This window comes from Somniosus microcephalus, chromosome 17 (genome assembly GCF_052327205.1).
Source record: "Somniosus microcephalus isolate GS21.2 chromosome 17, FLI_Smic_1.0, whole genome shotgun sequence".
NCBI classification, from domain to species: Eukaryota; Metazoa; Chordata; class Chondrichthyes; order Squaliformes; family Somniosidae; genus Somniosus; species Somniosus microcephalus.
The window spans coordinates 69,607,467-69,633,347 of NC_141003.1; the positions used below are offsets into that span (position 1 = coordinate 69,607,467).

The 25,881-nt window shown below is 45.8% G+C and overlaps 1 protein-coding gene and 1 long non-coding RNA gene across 8 annotated transcripts in view; one reads left to right on the forward strand and one right to left on the reverse strand.

Moving 5' to 3' along the window:
- Nucleotides 1-1,167, reverse strand: part of LOC147105831 (uncharacterized) — a 57,739-nt gene extending 56,572 nt beyond the window's left edge. The window contains exon 1 of one of the 2 annotated variants that reach the window (XR_015081599.1): nucleotides 1,028-1,167. This is a non-coding gene — a long non-coding RNA (uncharacterized LOC147105831). Of the gene's footprint in view, nucleotides 1-528; nucleotides 627-1,027 lie in introns of those variants that run through there. The other variant, XR_015081598.1, reaches the window with a different exon arrangement.
- On the forward strand, nucleotides 166-22,571 carry LOC147105833 (legumain-like). 6 transcript variants are annotated; one of them, XM_086010607.1, is made up of 6 exons: nucleotides 1,168-1,304; nucleotides 2,157-2,250; nucleotides 3,558-3,630; nucleotides 9,427-9,568; nucleotides 14,988-15,158; nucleotides 20,492-22,571. In XM_086010607.1, the coding sequence occupies exons 4-6, from the start codon at nucleotides 9,452-9,454 to the stop codon at nucleotides 20,636-20,638; spliced, it is 435 nt and encodes a 144-aa protein (XP_085866733.1). In that variant the 5' UTR covers nucleotides 1,168-1,304; nucleotides 2,157-2,250; nucleotides 3,558-3,630; nucleotides 9,427-9,451; the 3' UTR covers nucleotides 20,639-22,571. The 6 variants fall into 6 exon arrangements, with proteins under 6 accessions (XP_085866734.1, XP_085866733.1, XP_085866735.1 ...); XM_086010608.1 differs by lacking the exons at nucleotides 1,168-1,304; nucleotides 2,157-2,250 and adding an exon at nucleotides 166-267; XM_086010609.1 differs by lacking the exon at nucleotides 2,157-2,250 and having other exon boundaries at nucleotides 1,168-1,319.
- The last annotated feature ends 3,310 nt before the right edge of the window (nucleotides 22,572-25,881 follow it).

The following is a 25,881-nucleotide window of genomic DNA, read 5'->3' on the forward strand; positions in this document are numbered from 1 at the left end:
TATATGTAGTGGTTTTTATTTATTTAATTCAGTGTGTTGGTGCATTTTTGCAGTCATCCCCATTCATACTTTTGACAGTTCTGTGCCTACGGAACTGTCAAAAGTATGAAGGGGGAATTCATTTCTTCCATTGGTTGGCCTGGTCCACGTGATCCCAGGGGTGGGGGCGCTTGCGAACCGCGTGCGTCGCTGGGATATGTGGGCCTCTGCGCATTTGGAAGAGAAGAGGCCCAGGATCGTAAACCTCGGGATCTACGGAACCAGCAGGTAAGTTCGTACAATAGCAAAATACTGCGGATGCTGGAAATCCGAAATAACAACAGAAAACGCTGGAAAAACTCAGCATTCGTGGAGAGAGAAACAGAGTTAACGCTTCCGGTGGAAGACCTTTCGTCAGAAGCCTCCGATCGGAAATTCAGGGCCTATTTGGAGGTATATCGATCGTACAAATAAACAGAGGTCCATTACATTGCCCAGAACTTGGTGTCGGGGGCTTGCCGTGCATGCAAGCCCCCAATGTGCACTCACCCGGCGAGCCGACATCTGAAACCTGACCCGCAGTGGATTTCCTGTCAGTGGCCCGATGTTGGCGTGCTGTGCTAACCTGACCCAGCAGCGTGCGATGTGCCAGCTGGGATCAGGTGAGCACTGTTCAGCCAATCAGGGGAGGGGAAACTTCATTCATAGGTTTGAGAGTAAGAACTGTCAATCTCATGAGAAATACTGCACCCCAAAACACTACTTAAACTTTAAATAAAATTTTAAAAAACATCCCAATCATTAAATTAAGTATAAATAAGTTTAAAAAAATAATTTAAACAATAATAAAAAGGGTCTAAAACTAAACTTACCTTATTGTAGATTCTTTAAAATAATAAACCTGTGGGTTAGAAGAGAGGAAATGCCGGTTTTCCGCGCATGCTGAAAACCGGCATTTCCTCCGGCCAGACGCGAGTACCCCTTCCGTACTCACGCGTTTGGGGAGGAATTACTGCCCCAATGTGTTTGGACGCCATGTCCCTCTTACCGGTCATAAAATCACTCCTCAGACTTCCCCAGTGTAGACTGCAAGTTGTCCATCGCCATTCGCGGCACAGTCAGGTGACCGAGTCATGGCGGCTGTGCACCGCCCCTGATGACGTCACGGGAAAACGGTCTATCTCCGCCGTTGCCGCCTTGTTTGCGCGGTGCATTGTGGGGGTGGGGTTCTCAGCTGTGACTCAGAGGCTGCTGATCCGGGAAGAGCGCCGCCCAAACCCTGCAGAGAGCGGCTACACCGAGCAGAGCCACATCGTCAGCACCCAGTGAGTTTAATCAGGGTTTGTATCTTCCCTTCTCTCTGTGAGAATTTGTCACATTACAAAAAGTTGAAGGTAGATCATTTGTAAAGAGACAAAAGTCAAGACACGAGTTTAAGGTTACATCGAGTTAAAACCGATGCCTCGACACTGAGGGTGAGGGTGGAATATGGAATTCTACACCAACAGCAGAGAAGAACACTGAAGGGTCTGGGGAGTGGGATTGTAAAGGGTATGGCGAATGGGATTAAACTAGAAACATAGGAGGAGTAGGCCATTCGGCCCTTCGAGCCTGCTCTGCCATTCAATATGATCATGGCTGATCCTCTGTCTCAATACCATATTCTCACTCTCTCCCCATACCCCTTGATGCCTTTTGAGTCTAGAAATCTATCTATCTCCTTCTTAAATATATTCAGTGACTGGGCCTTCACAGCCTTCTGTGGTAGAGAATTCCACAGGTTCACCACCCTCTGAGTGAAGAAATTTCTCCTCATCTCAGTCCTAAATCACAGAAATCACAGAAACCCCACAGTGCAGATAGAGGCCATTTCGGCCCATCGAGCCTGCACCGACACATATCCCACCCGATCCCCGTAACCCCTACACCAACACATATCCCACCCTATCCCCTGTAACCCCACGTATTTAATCCCCCTAACACTAAGGGTCAATTTATCATAGCCAATCACCCTAACTCGCACATCTAAATGTCCTACCCCATATCCTGAGACTGTGACCCCCTTGTTCTAGACCCCCCCAAGCCAGGGGAAACATCCTCCCTGCATCCAGTCTGTCTAGCCCTGTCAGAATTTTATACGTTTCAATGAGATCCCTTCTCATTCTTCTAAACTCTAGTGAATACAGGCCTAGTTGACCCAATCGCTCCTCATACGACAGCCCTGCCATCCCAGGAATCAGTCTGGTGAACCTTTGCTGCTCTCCCTCTATGGTAAGTATATCCTTTCTTAGGTAAGGAGACCAAAACTGCACACACAACTCCAGGTGTGGTCTCACCAAGGCCCTGTATGACACTAGTAAGACATCCTTGCTCCTGTATTCAAAACCTCTTGCAATGAAGGCCAAAGTACCATTTGCCTTCCTAACTGCTTGCTGCACCTGCATGTTTGCTTTCAGTGACTGGTGTACAAGGACACCCAGGTCCCTTTGTACATCAGCATTTCCCAATCTATCACCATTTAAATAATACTCTACCTTTCTGTTTTTCCTAACAAAGTGAATAACTTCACATTTATCCACGTTATACTGCATCTGCCATGTATTTGCCCACTCACTCAACTTGTCTAAATTGCCTTGAAGCCTCTTTGCATCCTCCTCACAACTCACAATCCCACCTAGTTTTGTGTCGTCAGCAAACTTGGAAATATTACATTTGGTTCCCTCATCCAAATCATTGATATATATTGTGAAATAGCTGGGGCCCAAGCACTGATCCCTGCGGTACCCCACTAGTCACCACCTGCCACCCCGAAAAAGACCCATTTATTCCTACTCTCTGTTTCCTGTCTGTTAACCCATTTTCAATCCATGCCAGTATATTACCCCAATCCCCATGTGCTTTAATTTTGCACACTAACCTCTTATGTGGGACTTTATCAAAGGCCTTCTGAAAATCCAAATACACCACATCCACTGGTTCTCCCTTATCCTACCAGTTACATCCTCAAAAAACTCCAGTAGGTTTGTTGAACACGATTTCCCTTTCATAAATCCATGTTGACTTTGTCTAATCCCGTTGATATTTTCTAAGTGTCCTGTTATCACATCCTTTTATAATAGACTCTAGCATTTTCCCTACTACTCATGTTAGGCTAACCGGTCTGTAGTTCCCTGTTTTCTCTCTCCCTTTTTTAAATAGTGATAGTGGGGTTACATTTTCCACCCTCCAATCTGCAGGAACTGTTCCATAATCTATAGAAATTTGGAAGATGACAACCAATGCATCCACTATTTCCATGGCCACCTCATTTAGTACTCTGGGATGCAGATTATCAGACCCTGGGGATTTATCGGCTTTCAGTCCCATTAATTTGTCCAGCACTTTTTTTTACTAATACTAATTTCCTTTAATTCCTCCTTCTCACTAGACCCTTGGTTCCCTCGCATTTCTGGGAAGTTATTTGTGTCCTCTTCCGTGAAGACAGAACCAAAGAATTTGTTTAATTGCTCTGCCATTTCCTTGTTCCCCATTATAAATTCTCCTGTTGTCTTCACTAATCTTTTTCTTTTTACATACAGGAAACTCTCGATTTACCGGCACCTAAATAACCGGAAACCTCTGTTAACCGGCAAAATTCAGGAGTAGGTTCAGGTAAGTTTTACTTCATATTAGTGGCAGTTCCTGGATCTGTGGCTGTGTAACTGGGGCTCCTACATTTGTTGCTAAGCAACAGGGACGCTTGGTCTGTGGCTGGAGTTCCTGCACATGTTGCTAAACAACAGGGAAGCCTGGATTTGTTGCTGTGTACGGAGCTCTCGTACCTTTTAACTATACCTCTCTGTAATCCGGACTTCTTGATAAACCGGCACCACACCGGTCCCGTCGGTGCCGGATACCAAAGAGTTTCTTGTACTTGTAGAAGCTTTTACAGTCTCCTTTTATGTTCCTTGCAAGTTTACTCTCATACTCTATTTTTCCCCTCTTAATCAATCTCTTGGTCCTTTTTTGCTGAAATCTAAACTGCTCCCAATCCTCAGGCTTGCTAATTTTTCTGGCAACTTTATATGACTCCTCTTTGGATCTAATACTATCCTTAATTTCTTTTGTTAGCCATGATTGGGCAGCTTTTACTTTTGTGTTTTTGCGCCAGGATGGAATGTATAACTGTTGCAATTCATGCATTCATTCCTTAAATGATAGCCATTGCTTATCCACCGTCATGCCTTTTAATGAAGCTCCCCAATCTATCATAGTCAACTCACTCTTCATACCTTTGTAGTTTCCTTTGTTTAGATTTAGGACCATTGTTTCGGATTGGACGTCTTCACGTTCCATCTTAGTGAAGAATTCTATCATGTTATGGTCACTCTTCCCTAAAGGACCCTGCACAACAAGATTATTAATTAACCCCCTTCTCATTGCACAATACCCAATCTAGGATAGCCCCAGTTGACTCCTCAACGTACTGGTCTAAAAAACCATCTTGTACACACTCCAGTAATTCATCCTCCACAGTATTATTGCTAATTTGGTTTGGCCAGTCTATATGTAGATTAAAGTCACCCAATGATTACAGTAGTTTCCTTGTTACATGCCTCTCTAATTTCCTGTTTGATGCCAACTAGGTGGGTTATTAAAGGGTCTGGGGAGTGGGATTAGACTAGATGGGATAGTAAATGGTCTGGGGAGTGGGATTAGACTAGGTGGGATAGTAAATGGTCTGGGGAGTGGGATTAGACTAGGAGGGATAGTAAATGGTCTGGGGAGTGGGATTAGACTAGGTGGGATATGAAATGGTCTGGGGAGTGGGATTAGACTAGGTGGGATATGAAATGGTCTGGGGAGTGGGATTAGACTAGGTGGGATATTACAGGGTCTGGGGAGTGGGATTAGATTAGGTGGGATATTACAGGGTCTGGGGAGTGGGATTAGACTAGGTGGGATATTAAATGGTCTGGGGAGTGGGATTAGACTAGGTGGGATATTACAGGGTCTGGGGAGTGGGATTAGACTAGGTGGGATATTACAGGGTCTGGGGAGTGGGATTAGACTAGGTGGGATATGAAATGGTCTGGGGAGTGGGATTAGACTAGGTGGGATATTACAGGGTCTGGGGAGTGGGATTAGATGAGGTGGGATATGAAATGGTCTGGGGAGTGGGATTAGACGAGGTGGGATATGAAATGGCCTGGGGAGTGGGATTAGACTAGGTGGGATATTACAGGGTCTGGGGAGTGGGATTAGACGAGGTGGGATATGAAATGGTCTGGGGAGTGGGATTAGACGAGGTGGGATATGAAATGGCCTGGGGAGTGGGATTAGACGAGGTGGGATATTACAGGGTATGGTGAGTGAGCAGCAGAGTGGGTATCCCACTACTCATGGATGGGTTATCCCTATTCCAAGGGTTGAACGCTGTTTTCCTTCTGTTGGTGAAACTATTGATTGTTTGTACGGTGCCACATTCCGGCCTTTCACGCCAGAAACAACAACTTGCATTTTTATAGCACCTTTTAACATAGAATAACGTCCCAAGGAGCTTCACAGAGATGTTATTAAAAAAATGGATGCTGAAGCACAGAACGAGGGCTTGGGGAGACTGACCAAATGATTGGTGAAATAGGAGGGTCTTAAAGGAAACTAGAAGTGGTGGGAATTCCAGAGTATGGGGCCTAGATGGCTGAAGGCACAACCACCAATAGTGGGGCAATGGGAGAGGGCTGCACAAGGGGCTGGCTTCAGAGGAAGGATGCAGGGCTGAAGGAGGTTGCTAATATAGGGAGGGTTGAGGCCACAGGGTATAAACGTGGATGAGAATTTTAAAGTTGAAGTGTTGGAGGACTGGGAGCCACAGTAGGTCAGTGATGGGTGAGCAGGGGTTGGTGTGGAATTGGATAATGGCAGCAGATCTTTGGATGAGCGCAAGTTTGCAGAGGGTGGCGGATAGGAGGCTGGCCAACAGAGCGTTGAAATAGTCGCATCTGGAGGTCACAAAGGCATAGATGAGCGTTTCAGCCGGAGATGGACATTACAGAGATGGAAGTAGATGGTCTCTGTGGTGGAGAGGATGTGTAGTTCGGAAGCTCAGCTTGTGATCGAATAAGATACCGAGGCTGCGAGCAGTCTGGTTCAGCCCGAGACAATGACCGGGGGATGGGGTACAGAGTTTGTGGTAGGGCTGAAGATGATAGTTTCAGGCTTCCCAATGTTTAGCTGTAGAAAATTGCTGCTCATTCAAGATTGGATGTTGGACAAGTAGACTAACAGCTCAGGGACAAGAGAGGTGGTGGAGAGCTGTAGCTGGCTGTCGTCAGTGTATGTGTGGAGGGTCACCCCAAGGGGCAGCATGTAGATGAGTACGAAGTAGCTGCTAACTGAGGCATACACTGTTGAGGTACTTTACTGGATATTAAGGACTCATCCCTGATTTTGTCATGTTGATGCCTTCAGTGGCCAATAGAATTCAAATGGGACAGACACGAATAGTGTAGCTGTGTTACTGTTGCATAAGCCCACGATGACACTTCACTGAAATCTTAGTGCCAACAGATATAAGGAGGTGTAGTAGGAGTCCAGACTCCAATGGCGAGGGCAGAGGAATCATGGATTCAGTTCGCCCTCTAGAGATGGAATTGGATAGGGCTGCCTATTAACTGGAAATCCTCCATTCTGAAGTGACAGAAATGCTGATGGGCTCACGGTTGAACTGTGCGTTAAACATGTGAGATATCTGTCGTGTCACATATTCTCTCCTTTATCGGTAGAGGTATGAATTTTGAGCCTTTTTTTTATCAATATGCAGCTACATACTGCAAATATTAAAACCTTCGATTTTACTTTATTTTCTCTGGCCACCAGCCAGTTTCTACAGTGTTGGAATATTTGTCTCAAAACCTGGACTTCGCCATCCCCTCATCAGTCAGCATCTCAATAGCTACGCGTTCGCTTCCCTTCGAGAGGGGTGTTCCCAATCTCACCCCCCGACTGTCCAAGTGAGCCTCCTCCTTCAGACATTGGTGGAATCCATGGAGGCGTTAACACGCTTGTCTGTTCTGTTTCTACTGAAGGAGTGTTTGAGGAGAGTAGCACTGAATAAACTTCCAGTGCATCTTTGTTACCTCGTGACAAATTCTTCACCAGATTAATTGTAATTATGTGGCATATAACAGAATATATCATGAACTGTGGGAATCCTATCTGTGGCCAGAACCTCCCCACTTGGAAGTTATCAGCTAGACCCCCGTGTCTTAAAAACTCCTCTATTGCACTAGGCTGAATGTTTCTATCTCTCACACCAGCCATTCTTGGGGCCAATTTAGTCCCAGGTTGTAAGCTATTTCCTGACTGCGGACCTGTGTCCACTAACTGCAGGCTGAAACTGCAAATTAATTTCATGTAGGACCCTTGCAGGTAGCACAGAGAGAAGAGCCTCCATCCCGTTGTCAGCTTGGCTCTGTGGTAGCACTCTCTTTTTCTCTAACTGGGGGGGGTGGGGGGGGGGGGTGGTTTATGGGTTCAGGAACTTCAGCAAATTGAGTGCCTAATCTCGGCTGAGGGAGTGCAGCATTGCCAGAGGTGTTGTCTTTCGGCTGAGATGTTAAACCGAGACCCCTTCTGCCTATTCAGGTGAATGTAAAAGACCACATTGATCTATTTTAAGAGCAGGAGAGTTCTCCCATTGATCCTTCGACTAACGTCACCAAAAACAGATTGTCCGGCCAATTGTCTCATTTGCTGTTTGTGGGATCTTCTTGTGCGCAAATTGGCTGCTACATTTTGACAAGTAACGACGACCACACTTGAAAGTAGGTCATTGCTTGTGAAGTTCTTTGGGATGTCTGGAGAGAAGTGATGAGGTGCTATATAAATTTAAGATTGTTATTTATTGATCTAGGCTCAATCCAACCAGGGACCCAGAGGAGAAGGGAACATTTGATTAACCCATAGCACAGCCAGTCCCTGTACATTGTACAAATGATCATTTTCACTTGGAGAATATTAAAGATTGCCATGATGGAAGATATGCAATTATTTTATATCCTTCTGCGACTGATCTCACGCCCGTGAAATGAAAAAATTGCACAAGTGGAAAAGTAGCGGATTCTGTACATCGCACAGGGGCTGATCGATGTTGCGTGCATCTTAACTCAGTTCCCAAGTTCCATTCCCAGTCTGTGCTGGGTTAACTGGTCTCAGCTGGGATAGCAGTAAGGAAGCTGCAATTGGTCTCTGCGTCCCTGATCACTATCCAATGGCTCTGGCATATGCGTACACAGCCCCTGAATACACGATGTTTGGATACCCTGGTCCTTGTTATCAAATGTACCACTAGTGCTGTTTGCCTGTGCTTAGGTGTCAGCCGTGGCTCAGTGGGTAGCACTCTCGCCTCTGAGTCAGAAGGTGCTACCACTGAGCCAAGATGACAATGCGGTGGAAGCTCTTCTCTCTCTGCTACCTGTAAGGGTCCTTCATAAAATTAATTCGCAGTTTCAACCAGCAGTTAGTGGGTTCACGTCCCACTCCAGAGACTTGAGCAGAAAATCCAGGCTGACACTCCTAGTGCAGTACTGAGGGAGTGCTACACTGTCAGAGGTGCCAACTTTCAGATGAGATGTTAAAATGAGTCCCCGTCTGCTCTCAAATGGACGTAAAAGATCCCACAGCACTACTTCGAAGAAGAGCAAGTGAGTTATCCCCGATATCCTGGCCAATGTTTATCCTTAAATCAACATCACTAAAACAGATTATCTGGTCATTATCTGTGTGCAAATTGGCTGCAATACAACAGTCACGATACTTCAAAAAGCACTTCATTGGCTGTAAAGCACTTTGGGATATCCCGTGGTTGTGAAAGGTGCTATAGAAATGCAAGTCTTTCTTTAACTCATGAGAAAGGATCACAATTCACCCCTCAGCTGTTGCCGCTGTAACCTAGTTCCAATCGGGGGCTCTGAGTTGAGTATCCTGGCGGTAACCCCACCCTGTGCTGTGGCACAGTGTCTTTTTTTATTCATTAACGGGATGTGGGCGTCACTGGCAAGGCCAGCAGTTATTGCCCATCCTTAATTGTCCTTGAGAAGGTGGTGGTGAGCCGCCATTTCAGAGGGCAGTTAAGGGTCTGAAGTCACATATAGGCCAGACCTGGCAAGAATGGCAGATTTCCTTCCCTAAAGGACATTAGTGAACCAGATGGGTTTTTACCACAATCCAGTAGTTTCATGGTTACCATTACTGATGCTAGCTTTTTTTAAATTCCAGATTTATTTACTTAACTTAATTTAAATTCCCCATTCATTAGTCCAGGCCTCTGGATTACTGGTCAAGTAACATAACCACTATGCTACCTTACCCTGTTGCTCAGGCTCACTGTGCCTCCCCCTTGGGGCTGGAGAGCCCTGTTTCATCATGTAGAAGTTATGGGTCTTCTTGTGATGGTTCTTCCTGCAGGCACTGGTGGAGATCCAGCACAACGATGGAGGCTGTGGCACAGTGCGATGTACCTGTCGCCATCCTGCAGAATCGGATCAAAGCTGCCAAGGACCCTGAGGAGACGGCGAAGCTTCAGAAAGACCTGGACCAACTCCTTGAGGTAACATGAAGCGGGACACCTAGGCCCCCCTCTCGGCCCATGCTTCCTCCCAATCGGTGACTGGTAGTTCACTGTCCGCTGATGGGCCGTCCGGTGACGGCACTGGTGCCTCACTGACAATCCCGACAGTGTGTGTGGGAGGGGATGGCGGGGAGTGCTGCTGTCACACGGCACTCTCTCTCTCTCTCTCTCTCTCAGCCCTGGGATTTTTGTATGGTTGCCAGGGGAGGGAGGAGTAAAATGGTGGCCTCTCGCACATTGTCGGTCATTTCCCGGGTGGGTGCTGTTAAATCCGGGAATCTTAAGGTATGGTGTTCTTCAATAAATAGACGGAGACTGCAGATTAACAATCAACAGGTGTTTACTGGATGAGGGTAGTCTAAAAACTAACAGTACAGATCCCTGCTCAGGGCTTATATACAGCTGTGGTCACTGCCGGTACTTACAGTATACAGAAGCTGTAAAAGTAGTTCTCTCTTAAAGGTACATACACTACAATTCCTCCCCTTTTAGATTAACAGTACCATAACATTCAATTAACAGTTAACCGTTTTAACATGCACATTAACTGAAAATAGTCCATTTATAGATTCAGTCTTTGGGGCGGCTTCCTGATTCTTTCTGGATAGCGCCTTTCCTGGGTGTCTTGCTCTTGGTGCGGAGGCGATTCTGACCCCCTGTCGTCGGTTAGTTCATCAGCTTCCGATGCTACTGTTTCTGGGGTAGATGCTACCGGTATGTCGGGTTCATCACCAGGTACGCGAGACATGGGGTTGACTCGTTCTTGTGACGCTAGGATCTGGTCGACATGGCGTCTCACAATGTTCTCTCCAACATCTACTGTGTACATTAGTGGCCCCTGCTGTGTGCATATCGTTCCTGGTTGCCATTTCTCTGTTCAGTAGTCGCGGGCCAAGACTGGTTGTCCTACATTGAAGCTCCTTGTCGGCTTCTCATTGATGTGCTGGAATTGCTTATTCTCAACATTTCTTCGTACATTTGGTCTGAGCAAATCCAGACGAGATCTCAACCTTCGGTTAAAGAACATCATGGCCGGGGTCTGGTTGGTAACTGCATGTGTCGCATTTCTGTAGACTAACAGGAAATTGTCCACCTTATGCTGCAGTGGAATGTCGTCATCGCACATGGCCCTTACTGCCTTTTTAAAGGTTTGTACGAACCTCTCAGCCAATCCATTTGTGGCTGGATGATATGGGGCGGATGTATAATGCCTTACCCCATTCCTTCTCATAAATTTCCGAAACTCTTCGGACACAAACTGGGGTCTGTTATCAGAGCAAATCTGTTCTGGCAAGCCGTTCCTGGCAAATATGGTCCGTAGTGGTGGAAGACATTTTGATCACCTCAGGCCATTTCGAGTGTTCATCCACTGCTATTAAGAACATTGAGTCCATGAATGGACCAGCAAAATCAATATGCACCCGTTGCCATGGAGAGGAGGGCCACTCCCATGGGTGTAGAGGGGCATGTGGTGGTGCATTTTGGACCTTCTGGCATCCTGAGCAGCTCTTTGTTAGGTCCTCGATTTGTTGATCGATCCCCGGCCACCACACAAGCCCTAGCAAAGCTTTTCATTTTCACCCCTCCCAGATGGCCTTCGTGAAGCTCATTGAGCACTCTCTCCCTTAACTTGGCTGGAATTACCACTCGGGATCCACACATCACTGTCCCCTGGCATACTGACAGCTGTTCTCTTCTGGATGAGAATGCTGGCAACAGTGAGTCGCCATGTGTTGGCCATCCCTTCACCGTCAAATCATATACCCGAGACAGTGTCGGATCATTTCGGGTCTCCTCTATATCCGCGTTAGTTACTGGCAAGCGTTCAATTATAGTTGAATAAAGTATTTCGACAGGGTCCACTGCTGGTACTTCCTCCGCAGTAGGCAGTGGCAGGCGTGATAACCCATCAGCGTTTCCATGCTGTTTCGTGCCCTTATACTCTATTTCATATTGGTTCGCCCCTAGAAAAAGGGACCATCTTTGTAGTCGTTGCGCAGTCATCACCGGAACGCCCTTCTTTGGATTAAAGATGGAGACAAGTGGTTGGTGGTCAGTCAGCAAGGTGAACTTTTGCCCGTGCAGATAGTGGTTGAACTTTTTCACTCCCCCTACTAGGCTGTCAATCTGGGCGTAGTTGCGCTCGGCTGAGGTTAGTGACCGAGACGCAAAGGCTACTGGCCTCTCCAACCCGTCTGGGAATTTGTGCGACAGCACCGCTCCAATACCATAGGGTGATGCATCACACGCCAACCGAATTGGTAGTGCTGGGTTGAAATGAGCCAACACCTCTTTTGATGTGATCAATTCTTTGCACTTCTGGAAAGCTCGTTTACATTCGTCATTCCACTTCCATGGTACCCCCGTTTGCAGTAGGGTGTTCAGTGGGTGTAATACTGTAGACAAATTTGGTAAGAACTTATGGTAGTAGTTCACCAGCCCGAGGAACGACCTCAGTTGTGACACATTTTCCGGTGCTGGAGACTTGACTACTGCCTCAATCTTTTATGGGGACTTATGTAACCCCTCTTCATCAATAACGTGGCCACAATACGAGATCTGCTTCTGGAAAAACTCCCATTTGTGGCGATTAGCTCGTAGCCCATATTCCTTCAATCTAGTAAGCACCTGCTCCAGGTTGGCGAGGTGATCACTGTCATTTTCGCCCGTGACCAGGATGTCGTCCAAATAACACTGGGTCCCCGGAATCCCTTGCAGGACTTGATCCATTGCCCTTTGCCAAATAGCCGGAGCTGATGCTACCTCGAACACCAGCCGGTTGTATTGGTAGAGACCTTTGTGAGTGTTGATCGTGAGGTATTGTTTCGAGGCTTCTTCTACCTCCATTTGCAGGTACGCCTGGGCCAGATCAATCTTAGTGAAGCGTTTTCCTCCAGATAGCAAGGCGAAAATATCTTCAATCCGCGGAAGCGGATATTGTACCATGTGAAGGACTGGGTTCACTGTCACCTTAAAGTCCCCACAGATGCGAACCTTCTTTGGTTCCCCAGGCGTATTACTCAACGACCTCTTCATTACAGGAACGATGGGTGTAGCCCACTCGCTCCAGTCCACTTTGGACAGTACTCCTGAACGTTCCAAACCTTCCAGCTCTGCTTCGACGGCTGGGTGGATCGCATAAGGCACCAGTCTGGCCTTAAAAAAATTTTGGGCTTGCATTTTCCTCTTTTGATCGTTGCTGTTATGCCTTTTAGTGTTCCGAGTCCTTCCTGGAACACTTCTTGTGCGTCAGTTAGCATTTTTGACAGTCGTCCAGGTGTGACGTCGTCATCCTTTTTGGCCTCTACCGTCAGTGCCTGTATGGAATGCCAATCTAACTGTATCTTCCGGATCCATTCACGTCCTAGTAGTGGTGGTCCTCCATCTGGCAATACATATGGATCCATTTTTGGTGTTTCCTTGCCGTTGTATATCATGTTCACCCTTATTTTTCCTTTGGGGTAGACTTTTTGCCCCGTGTACGTCTTCAAGACAATCTCTGTATCTCTCAAGGGTATATGTGAGAATAGCCGCTTGTAGTCCCTTCGGTTTATGACTGTTAGGGCTGATCCTGTGTCCGATTCCATTTTCAATTGGACTCCGTCTATCTTGAGCGTGACCCAGATAGTTTGGTGATCCTCCATTTTGATTACATTATGTAGTTTCAGACAACCCAGCTCCTTGCTTCCGGAGTCTGTATCACTTTTCTGTTCGTCTGAACTACTCTCCGTCACCTTATGTACCTTTTTGTACTTCTCCTGTGGAGATTTCATGCTGCTGGTTTTCTTTCCCGACCTGCAGACTCTTGCTATGTGTCCTGCTTTTCCACACTGTCTGCACACTTGGTCCTTGAACCAACAATCCTTCTGGTCGTGTGTTCTGCCGCAGCGATAACACTTCACTGCTCCATATGACATTTCATTGGTGCCATATTCTTGCGGTCTCCGTTGTATCTCTGCAGCGCCCCATGCGGCTGCTTCGTGTGATACTGCCATGCTGAAAGCCTTGTCCAGCGTAAGATCCTTTTCTGATAGAAGCCGTTTCTGGGTTCCTTCACTTTGAAGCCCACACACAAACTTGTCCCTTAACGTATCTGCTAGTCCCATTCCAAACTGGCAATGTTTCGATAGCTTGCGCAGTTCCGTTAAATACTCAGCATTACTTTCGTCTTTATGCTGGTTCCTTTTGTGAAACTTAAATCTTTCTGCTATCAGCAGCGGTGTGGGGTTTAAGTGGTCCTGTAGGATTGCCACTATGCTTTCGAAATCCTTATCCACTGGCTTCTCCTGGGGTTACTAGGTTTCGCAGTAAGCCATACGTTTTTGCACCCATGGAATTCAACAAAACCAGTGCTTTCCTGGCATCTGGTACTTCATTCGCCTTGCAGTACACTTCAATGCGTAACACATTTGTCGCCCAATCTTCGACTTCATTGTCGAACGCTGTGACACTGCCACTCTTCGGCATCCCTGGGTGTGGTTAGACTGGCTAAAATGGCATCTCCCGCACTCTCCCTTCTTCTCCACTGGCTCAAAATGGCGTCTCCCGCGCTTCCCTTTCTTCCCGCGCTCGCCCTTCTTCTCTGCTGCGGCTTCAAAAATAGCGTCTCCCGCGCTCTCCCTTCTTCTCCGCGGCTCAAATGGTGTCTCCCGCGCTTCCTTTCTTCCCCCGCGGACGCTGCTCAGCCCTTGAGCCCTGGCTGCACTCTGCGCGTTTTCCTGTGCGCCTCTCTTGTTGCCGCGCTCGGTCCTGAACCCCGGCTGTGCTTTACCCTCTCTCTCTCTTTTTGTTTTCCGTCGACGCCGCTTGGTCTTCAACCCCCGGCTGCGCCCTGTGCGCTTTACCCTCTCTCTTACCCCATCGACGCTGCTCAGCCTTTTCTGTGCCGTCGGTCGGCTCCAGCCGCCGCTGTCCGGGAAGGGTCTACGCCGTATCTGTTGCCAGCCTGTTGCTGGATCGTCGTGGCTGGGGAACCAAGCCCAGCTCTCAACAGCCTCCCCTGCGATGCTCACTCTCTGCCCGATGACTGGGCGGTTGCTCGTGGTCGACGCCCGTGCTTCTGGCCTCGACTTTCTTCCACTGTCCTCCAGGAGCGAATCCCTGGGAGGAAATGCAGAGTTGCAGGTAGGTTCGAATCGACCTCGTCGCCACTGTTAAATCCGGGAATCTTAAGGTATGGTGTTCTTCAATAAATAGACGGAGACTGCAGATTAACAATCAACAGGTGTTTACTGGATGAGGGTAGTCTAAAAACTAACAGTACAGATCCCTGCTAAGGGCTTATATACAGGTGTGGTCACTGCCGGTACTACAGTATACAGGAGCTGTAAAAGTAGTTCTCTCTTAAAGGTACATACACTACAGGTGCAAATAACGGATCCGATCCATTCCGTTGCAGACGAGAGAGCTGATCGGGCAGACGGTGCGGCAGATTGTCAGACTGGCGGCGGACTCGGAGGAACAGGCCCAACGCGCGCTCACCACGAAGCAGCCCCTCACCGAGCGGGAAAACTACCGCGCCGCAGTGGAGTATTTCCGAGTTCAGTGCTTCGACTGGCACAAGCAGGAGGTAGGTCTGGAGCGCTGACATTTAGTGATGGGCCAGCAGAACAACAACAACAACATGCATTTAGATAGTGCCTTTAATGCAGTAAATCATCCCAAGGGAGCTTCACAGGAGTGATTCTCAAACCAAATATTGACACCCAGCCAAAGAAGGAGATACTAGGACAGGTGACCAAAAGCTTGGTCAAAGAGGTACATTTTAAGGAGCGTCTTATAGGAGGAGAGAGAGAGGCGGAGAGGTTTAGGGAGCGAATTTCAGAGCTTAGGGCCTAGGCAGCTGGAGGCATGGCCGCCAGTGGTGGAGCAAAAGAAAGTCGAGGATGCACAAGAGGGCCGAATTGGATGAACGCAGAGATCTCCGAGGGTTGTAGGGCTGGGGGAAGTCACAGAGATAGGGAGGGGCGAGGCCGTGGCGGGATTTGAAAACAAGGATGAGAATTTTAAAATTGAGGCGCTGCTTAACCGGGAGCCAATGTAGGTCAGCGAGCACAGGGGTGATGGGTGAACGGGACTTAGTGCGATTTAGGATTTGGATGAGCTCAAGTTTACAGCGGGTAGAAGATGGGAGGCCGGCCAGGAGAGCATTGGAATAATCAAGTCTAGAAGTAACAAAAGCACAGATGAACAATGCCAGAGGCCGGGGAAGTAACACCATATTATATGCAACACCAAGAGAACAGTTTACCTCAGCATTGAACACATGGGTAATGAAAATCACTGGGAACAGAAATAATTAACTATAACAGTCCAATCATGAAAATTGACTTCTAATGTTTGAAACTTATCCCCCATAAAGAAGATGGGAGTGGTTTATGATATTTTAGTTGTAATGTTTCACCCCAATAACTTTTAAAGATGGTTCCTTAAGGCTCCCCCAATGGCTCAAAGGTAAATGATGTGGAATGGAGTACAGACCAGGGTAGTCCCACATTGAATCCTAATCTACGTTCAGCCAACCGGTCAGGGTTAGAGGGAAGAAATCAGCTAGAGTTCACTCTCCTGATTTGGGTCTCGTGACCCTGGTTGCAAGGTGGCTGTTGGATGAGATCAAAATCACTAATGGCTATGGTGGCTTACACAGTGGAATAGCCTGCCATCACTAACTGTCTAGGCCCACCCATGAAGAATGGCCACTTGGGCAAGGCATTGGAGGAAAGCTGGTACCTTAGGAACTGCACTCCAGTAGGAATTGGCACCTTTGGGAGACTGGCACTGCATGACAGTGGGAGTCAGCACCTTTGGGAGACAGGCACTACATGACAGTGGGAGTCAGCACCTTTGGGAGACAGGCACTACCTGATAAGGGAGTCTGCACCTTCATAAGAGGAGAAAATTAGCAGAAAAGAAAGCACCAAGGGGGAGACAGTCCAGGTGAGATTGTGATCCTCGGCTATTGAGTGGTTATTAAATAAAAATAGCTCGAGAACATAAAGAGAACGATACATAAATAAACAAGCATATATAAAGCATAGCACATAACACTATCGTATAGCAATATATATAAAAAACAAACATATAAAATAACAATATATAAACTAACACACAGAACACGGCATAGATAACAATAGATATACAAACTAACAATGTGAAACGTAATGTATTTCACTACATGTATAATATAATCACATTTAAAACAACATATTACAATATATAAACTAACATAAACATAGCATAATACATTTCTAAATGAACATATACAACATAATACTTGTAAAATATATAACCAATAATATACATAACGGGTATAAGGTAACATGTATAATGTTACAGATATAAGCTAATGTATATAAAATATAACTAATATAAAATCATGTACACATGTATAATAAAATGTATAACTATAACAATTACATAACACATAGCATTGGCACCATATATAGGATAATATAAACAATACAATATAATCTAACATATATAGCATATAATATATTATATAATATATTACATATATATAACATATATTTATAATCGATGATATGTATAATATATGTACAGTGTCAGCTGTGGCTCAGTGGGTAGCACACTCACCGCTGAGTCAGAAGGTCGTGGGTTCAAGACCCACTCCAGGGACTTGTGCACATGAAGCTAGGCTGACACTCCAGTGCAATGCTGAGGGAGTGCTGCACTGTCGGAGGTGCCATCTTTCGGATGAGACGTTAAACCGAGGCCCTGTCTGCGCTCTCAGGTGGATGTAAAAGATCCCAAGGCACTATTTCGAAGAAGAGCAGGGGAGTTATCCCCGGTGTCTTGGCTAATATTTATCCCTCAATCTACATAACAAAAACAGATGATCTGGTCATTATCACATTGCTGTTGTGGGAGCTTGCTGTGTGCCAATTGGCTGCCGCGTTTCCTACATTACAACAGTGACTACACTCCAAAAGTACTTCATTGGCTGTAAAGCGCTTTGAGACATCTGGTGGTCATGAAAGGCACTATATAAATGTAAGTCTTTCTTTCTTTCTTATATAACTTATATACAATGTAACATGTAAAATATACAACATACGTAAATGTGTAACCACATATACAAAGCACGTTTAAAATATACAACACAGGCAAGATAATCTATATAAAATATTGAATATAAAATACTTACAATATATACAAACTTATGTAATACAATGTAACATATATACAATGGGAGACTAACTTCTACACTCCGAAGTAGTGGAGTAGAAAGGCTCATTACTGTCAACATTTGATGAAAGGTTAAACAGAACAATCTGATGGCGGACAAACTGACTCAGCCAAAGCCTCGAGTTAAGAAAAACTGAGACAAAAATGGAAAATGCTGCAAAAAGCACAGGGAGTGACAGACTGGCACTTGTGCACGGTGCAGTGATGTGCCCACATGTGTTCGTGCCTCCATGTTCATTGTTCCAATTTCGGCTCGGGGAATGTTGTATTTCACGACGGATGGGATGGAGGGTGGGGGGGTGGGGAATAGTTAGCAAAAGGAAAGGTTCAAACTCTAAATTCAGATACTATTTTGGAGCATCTCACTGTTGTAACTGGTGCAAAAGGAAGAGTTCCCCAGTACTGGTGCGGGCGCATGAATAATTGCCCCATCTGTGGTTTTATTGTTGCAGTGTGAGTATGCTCGTCACCAGCTGAATCCCTTCGTCAATCTGTGCGAGGAGCGGGTCCCACTGACACGGTACAGTATCACCCAACACCCCCTGTACTCGGGCATTCAAAGTAAAGAGCGCCCGAGGTATCATTCGATGGTGGGTGGGGGGCATCAATTAGCTGTTTAACAGAAACCCTTACGGAAAATGGTGAGTGTGGTAGGGAGTACTTTTTTTAAATTTTAAGCTGATTAGTGAAAGGTTTGACATTAAGTATTAAGGAAGAATACATAATACAAGAAGACATTAGAAAACTTGCAGAGTGGACAGTTAAGTGGCAAACTAACTTAACATAGATAAATGTGAGGTGATGCACTTTGGTAGGAAAACAGAAACATCACCTACACCTTAGAAAATAAGAAACTGGGGTAGAAGAGCAAAGGGACTAGGGATAAAGATGAACAAATCATTAAAAGCAACAAAGCAATTAAAAATGCTAACAAAGCACTGGGATTTATGTCTGGGGTATAGAATTCAAATGTAGTGAAGTTATGTTAAACTAGTCAGGCTGCACTTAGAGTACTGTGCATAGTTCTGGTCTCCATACTATAAGGACATCGAAGCACTGGAGAAAGTGCAAAAAAGATTTACAAGGATGGTACCAGAACTGAGAGATTACAGTTACAGGGCAGCACGGTGGCATAGTGGTTAGCACTGTTGCCTCACAGCGCCAGGGACCCGGGTTCAAATCCGGCCTCGGGTGACTGTCTGTGTGGAGTTTGCACATTCTCCCCGTGTTTGCGTGGGTTTTCTCCGGGTGCTCCGGTTTCCTCCCACAGTCCAAAGATGTGCGGATTAGGTTGATTGGCCATGATAAAAAAAATTGGCCCTTAGTGTTAGGGGGGATTAAATACGTGGGGTTACGGGGATAGGGCTTGTGTGGGATGGCTGTCGGTGTCGAGACCGGGTGCTAGGGTTTGGATGATCAGCCATGATCTCGTTGAATGGCGGAGCAGGCTCAAAGGGCCGAATGGCCTACTCCTGCTCCTATCTTCTATGTTTCTTTGTTATCAGGAAAGATTAAACAAGTTGAGGCATTTTTCTTTAGAAAAGAGGAGACTTAGAGGTCTTTAAAATTATGAATGGGTTGGACAGGGTCGATGTGGAGAGAATGTTTCCACTTTTGGGAGAATCCAAAACTAGGGACCATAAATACAAGACAGTTACTAATAAATCCAATAGGGAGAAATTTCTTTACTCAGAGACTGGCTAGAATGTGGAACATGCTACCACAGGAAGTGGTTGAGGCAGATAGCTTTGATGCATTCAAAAAGGAAACCAGATGAGTACATGAGAGAAAAGGGAATAGAAAGTTATGTTGAAAGGCTGAGATGAGGCAGGTGGAGTGGGAGGAGACACGTGTGGAGTATAAACACCAGCACAGGCTAGTTGGGCCGAATGGCCTCTTTCTGTGCTGTATATTCTACATAATTCTATGTAATTAAACTGTTCTAAGGCTGTTTACCCAGAGTAAAGGGGGTAAACTCCACTGTACAAATACTGAGGAGCTGTAATCGCGACAGGAAGGGCAGGGGCAGGTTACCCAGGGTAACAGCAATAACGCCCCTGTCAAATGAAAATGAAAAACTCGAGTTAGCTCGGTCGTTACAAACCTGGGTTACTCACCTGGAAGCTGGGAAACCAGAATTCAACTTCCAGTCTGAACCAATAGCGAACGTCTTGCACAAGAAATCAGCCTCGTCACTGTTAAGGTGGGCATCTGACTGAAACAGGGGAACTTGGGCAGCACGATTGGATGTGGCCAGTTGTCCCAGCAGTCGAAGCACCATTTGATTTATCAGTTCAGGACTGTCCAAATCGGAGAGCCCGTCAGTGGATTAAGAGTATTGGTGATGTGTCACTAGAATACACGGTGTACGTGACTTACACAACAAACTAAAGGTATCGAGAAGTAGGAAATGTACCTGCTTAAAAAAAAAAAGTCTCCACTTTGCCATCTTGAGTCTAATAAATCTTTTCTGAAAGTTGGAATTGGAGGCTCAATGGATCCCTCATCTCAGAGTCTTGTAAATCCCTGTGCTGGATGAGAAAGGGCCTTCGAATCATCTAAATTGTAATAGAAGTTTGTCCCTACTTCGACTCGAGTGGTGCACCAGCTTGCAGAGTAAGTCACTTCTTCTCGAGACGTTTCCTGTGCTTTCTCTCTGTACATGGGCTGCGTTGTAATCGCTCTGTGTTTGAACAGGATCAAGGAAGCGATCGACCAAGCGAGCGAGAAGCTGAAGAAATGAGGGCGTGGAAAGCCTCTTCCCTCCATTTAGCAGAGGCTGGGATCTCCCTCTCTATGCTCGGTGTGTCTCCTAACTGGAATCGTAACATTCGAAGCTTGTAGCTCCTCTCTCTGTCTCTGGTGCTGCTGGTTAGCCCACATTACTCTGAATAACTGGACAAGGGATCGCTGCTGAACAGCAAGTCACTTGATGCATAAAAAGCCCTCATACTTTCTTGTCTATATAATCTGCACTGCAAATAAACAGCACTTAGTGTTTATAAAGCAAATTACATTATATAACATGCTTGGTTATTGTAATGCACACTCATTAATAATGGTGCAAGTCAACCTCAAGTTCTCTAGGTATGCCTAAGGATGGAGCTCAGACCATTTTCCTTCTCGGCCATGCCCGTTGTACATCGGGTGTTGCAGGATAGGTCATGTATTGAGGGTCCCACAAAGATGAACAGCTTTGGGAGGGTAGAGAAGCAGTGTACTGTTTCACGGTGAGGGTGTGTGGCAATTGATGCATTGAGTGATTGACGTCATTCTGTTGGCCATTTGCAAACAAATGAAAACATTTCAACAAAATCACTTTCTTGAAGATTGGGTCACTTTAAAATGTCAACATTTTCAGGAACACGAACAATGTATTGGGGTCAAATACCCATTCCCTTTTTAATTAATCTCAACCCTGGCCAGCCACCTTCTCACCACATTCTGTGATCCCATCTCTTTCTAAAAATGCATCCAGTTCCCTCCTGAACTCATTTATATTGGCTCCTTTCGTTGTTTCATCACTCCATTAACTCTTTGGGTGAACAGGTTTTGCCCGACTTTCCTTCTGTATCAATGCAAATTCTTTCTATATCTGGCTTCCTAGTTTTTAATTTGGGTCGAAGCTTTCACTGCAGTAAACAGTTTGCATGGTGGAGCTTTGTTGGTCCTCTTCATACTCTTGAAAACTTTGGTGTTCAAAGTCTCTTTTTCAAACAGGCTCAAATCCGTTGATCTTTCCTCCTTGCTGGCTTATGGAGGTCCCATTAGACTGCCCACATCACCTCCCTACTACTCAAATCACACAACTATACAGAGTGAAAAAAGACAATTCAGCCCATCAAGCTTACTCCACGTCAGATTGGGTTATCAAGGACTTCTGTCCCACACCACCTGTCAACTTCCCCGCCTTAGAAAGCATCAGTTTTCTTCTTCGCCCTCCTGTGGGGTGGGGTGGGGTGGTGCAATCAGTGTCGTAAATATCTCTCAATCTTCCTTCTCAACAGATATGGACCCAGATCCTTTTAAATGTGTCAGTTGGTCCCAAAGCAACCCACTGTAGGAGAAAAGAAGTTTTTTCTAATCTTTGTTCTACCAAAGTTTCCAGGTCGCTCATCTTCATTTCTCTCTCATCCTTCACATCCACAATGTAGACCAACCAAATTCATCCGACATTGACCATCAAGCTCTTTTTAAAACACCTTTATTTCATAGGCATGTGAGCAGGTTCCTTACCAATATGCTATGTGGTAAGGTTTGGGGTGGTTGGGACTTGAGCACATTATCCAGGCTGACACTTCAGGGCACTACTGAGGGAGTGGTGTAGTGGTGTCTTGCAGGTGAGATGTTAAACCAAGACCTGCCTGTTGAGGTATGTTCTTATGTAAAAGATCTCATGGAAAGATTTGAAGAGGAGCAGGGATTCATCACATAACCAACACAAAACAGATTCACTGGTCATTTGTCCCATCTGCTGTTTATGGGATCTTGCTGTGTGTAAACATTTCTCTATAGTGGCTACATTTCAGAAGTTATTGAATGACTGGAATGCACTTTAGAACACCCCCAGGACAAAGAAGGTGCTATATAAATGCAAAGTTCTTTATTTCTTATCACTAATTTAGTTTTAAATAAATTAAATGACTTGGGAGTCGATTCATTTGAGCTTATTGAGTTTTTATTTGTTCTGTTCTTCAAGCATTTATTCATTGTCTTTCTGCTAATCACATTTTGTGTTTTAAAAATCAATTAAAACTTTTCAATACTTGGAGTAAAAGTGCAGTTTTTATTGAACTTGGTGTGAGAGAACTGGGACTCGTGGCAACTGACTCCTATAATAGGAGTTGGATTGATATCTATTGTGAAGCAGACTTGCGGTTTTTGTATTTTTTTTAGTGTCAGCCATGGCTCATTGGTAACATTCTCGCCTGGGAGTCTGAAGGTTGTGGGTTCAAGTCCCACTCCAGAGACTTGAACACAAAACCTAGGCCAACACTCCCAGCGCCTGTACTGTTGGGAGTGCTGCACTGTCGGAGGTGCCATCTTTCGGGTGAGACATAAACTGAGGCCCGTCTGCCCTCTCGGGTGGATGTAAAAGATCCCATGGCATTATGTTGAAGAGGAGCAGGGGAGTTCTCCCGGAGTCCTGGACAATATTTGTCCCTCAACCAACATAACTAAAAAAAAAAAAATGATCTAGTCATTATCACATTGCTGTGCGCAAATTGACTGCCGTGTTTCCAACACTACAACAGTGACTACAGTTCAAAAAGTACTTTATTGGCTGTAAAGTGCTTTGGGACATCGTGAAAGGCGCTATATAAATGCAAGTTTTTTTCTTTTATGGTGAAATTTAACAACACCACTTTGATGCCTGGCTTTTGCATGAGGGGCTCAGTGGGTCTGGAATCTAAGATCCTATTTTTTTTCCAATCAGATTCGATGGTTTGGTTCAGATTGTCTAAACGGTTGATCTTCATCTGAGACACTGGACAGTAAGTGGCAGCAAGCTATTTGACTACAAGGAGCACCACAGTCACGGCTGATCGTGTCCACACCCGATTCCCCGGAGAGTAATTGGACAGTGATCAGGAGTGCAAACATTGTTCCATGCAGAGACCAGTTGATGCACCCCTACCTCTGTCCTGTCTACGATCGGAACGTGAAAGAAAGTTAAGGATGAGAAAAGGCCATTCAGCCCACTGGAACCTGTCCCTCCGGTCCTCCAACTCGCCCAGCCTGACAGCCAGCTACATGTTGAACTCTCGCACGACCTTACCCGGTGGCATATTCCAAACATGTATCACCTTTTTGAGTTAAAGACATTGATCCTCAAAGTTCTGTGGCTATTCTGGCAGGAGTGACCTCAAACTGAGCCGGGATCTGATATGAAGGGTCCCAGCCACGGGATGTGGATGGCCTTGTGGTGGCTGGAGGGGGTGCCACCTTTGCATCCCCAATCCACCAAAGGTCTGTTACTCGTGGCCTTCCCCTTCTCCCTGTGAACCTCAGTGGCGGAGGCCTTGGGCAGAAGCATCTCAGCACTTACGCCTCTACCCCTACACCCCCCCGCCACCAAAGGAATTTGGGGCCATTTTCTTTTGGATCTGTTTTAAATTGGTACACGCTTGTTTTAGTGACCTGACTTACTGTGAAGTAATATTCTGGGACAATTTATCTACATCATTTAATACTTTGCACCCCTCAGTGAGGTCACTCCTTACCCATGAAAACATTATTTCAGTGAGCGAGTGGTCAATCTATGGGACAGACTCTTTAGCCTGGTAGAAGCAGTTAGTATTGATTCATTCAAATACAGATTAAATAGATTTCTTTCAGAAAATATTTTGCGATACAGTTTGAGTAATTTGAGGCAAAAGATGTGGTAAGTGCAGCACGCCAAGTTGCATCCAAGTAAATGTATGGACCCTAGTCAACACACTTTCCTTAGTGGGCACACAGACCCTAGTCAACACACGGACTCTACACAGATCCTAGTAGGCACACATCCTAGCCGGTACACAGACCCTAGAGGGCATACCGACATTAGTCAACACACACACCCTAGCAAACACATGGACCCTGTGGACACACGGACCCTAGTGGGCACACATTCCCTAGCAAGCACATGGACCCTAGCAAGCACGTGGCTCTCTCACTGAGCCACAGACCTTAGCAGATGTATGGATCCCAGCAGACACATTCACTGACAAAAACCACACTGGCGAACAACAGCAGCACTCTGCTCTCACAGAATGTCCCGCTGGATGTTTTGAAGAAGCCACTCACTGGTTTCACAGACTAGGGAACTCGACCACTCCGTGAAATGCAGAATAATGAAAGTTTCTGAAAGGAGGTAAACCTGGGCATTTGTGGGAACTGGAACAATGTTTTCTTTTTCCAAACCATCCCCTGAAAGATGGGAAATTGGGTCATCCCTTCGAGGCTGAAAGGAGTTGAGAGAAACCTAAAGTCAAGTAGTGGGTTAGCTGACGCTATACTTGGATTTTATAAGTCTTTAGATTGTAGGAGGGAAAGCGCTCGATAGTTTTGAGGTCCTGGGAATGGATGAGTTAGCAAAGGACAGAGCGATGGTGCTCAACACAGGGAAGAGAAAGAGTGGGTAGGTTACTGGAGGAGGAACGAGAGGGGAAATTTAGAGGAGCACTGATCACAGTAGTATTAATAAAACACAAAGAGGGAGGAAGGAAACCTCCTAGAGGTACTAAATAGCAAATGAGACAAAAAAAAGGCAGATCTGGAAAAGATTTCAAGCTAAAGCAATGACAGTAGGACAAGGGGCAGAGGTTCAAACAAATAACAAATCTGGGCCTGACGTCAGAAAGTTCTTCATTCAAAGAGTGATCAACACGTGGAACGGACTTCCAGGGGGTGTAGTGGAGGCAACGACCCGGGAATGGCTCAAGAAACATTAAATACTGCAACATAGGAACAGGAGGAGGCCACTCGGTCCCTCGAGCCTGTTCTGCTATTCAGTTAGATCAAAGCTGATCTGTATCTTAACTCCATCTACCCACCTTGGTTCCGCATCCCTTAATATCTTTACCTAACAAAAATCTATCAATTTTAGTTTTTTAATTTTCAATTGACCCCCCAGCATCAACAGCTTTTTGGGGGAAGAGTTTTTCAGATTTTCACCACCCTTTGTGTGAAGAAGTGCTTCCTGACATCACCCCTGAACGGCCTGGCTCTAATTTTAAGGTTATGCCCCCTTGTTCTGGACACCCCCCACCAGAGGAAATCGTTTCTCTCTAAATACCCTATCAAATCCTGTAATCATCTTAAACACCTCAATTAGATCACCAATTAATCTTCTACTCTCAAGGGAATACAAGCAGAGCTTATGCAACCTGTCCTCATAATTTTACCCTTTTAGCCCCAGTTTAATTCTGGTGAATCTGTGGTGCTGCTGACCTTCCTGAGGTGCGGTGCCCAGAACGGAATGCCGCGCTACTGCGCTGTGAGCATCTTTGGATCTTAATGGCTGGATGTGCCTAGATGGACAGAATGGCCACATCACCTGTATCTCTCCCACTATCCTGCCAGCTCTCCTTGGTGAGCTTTTA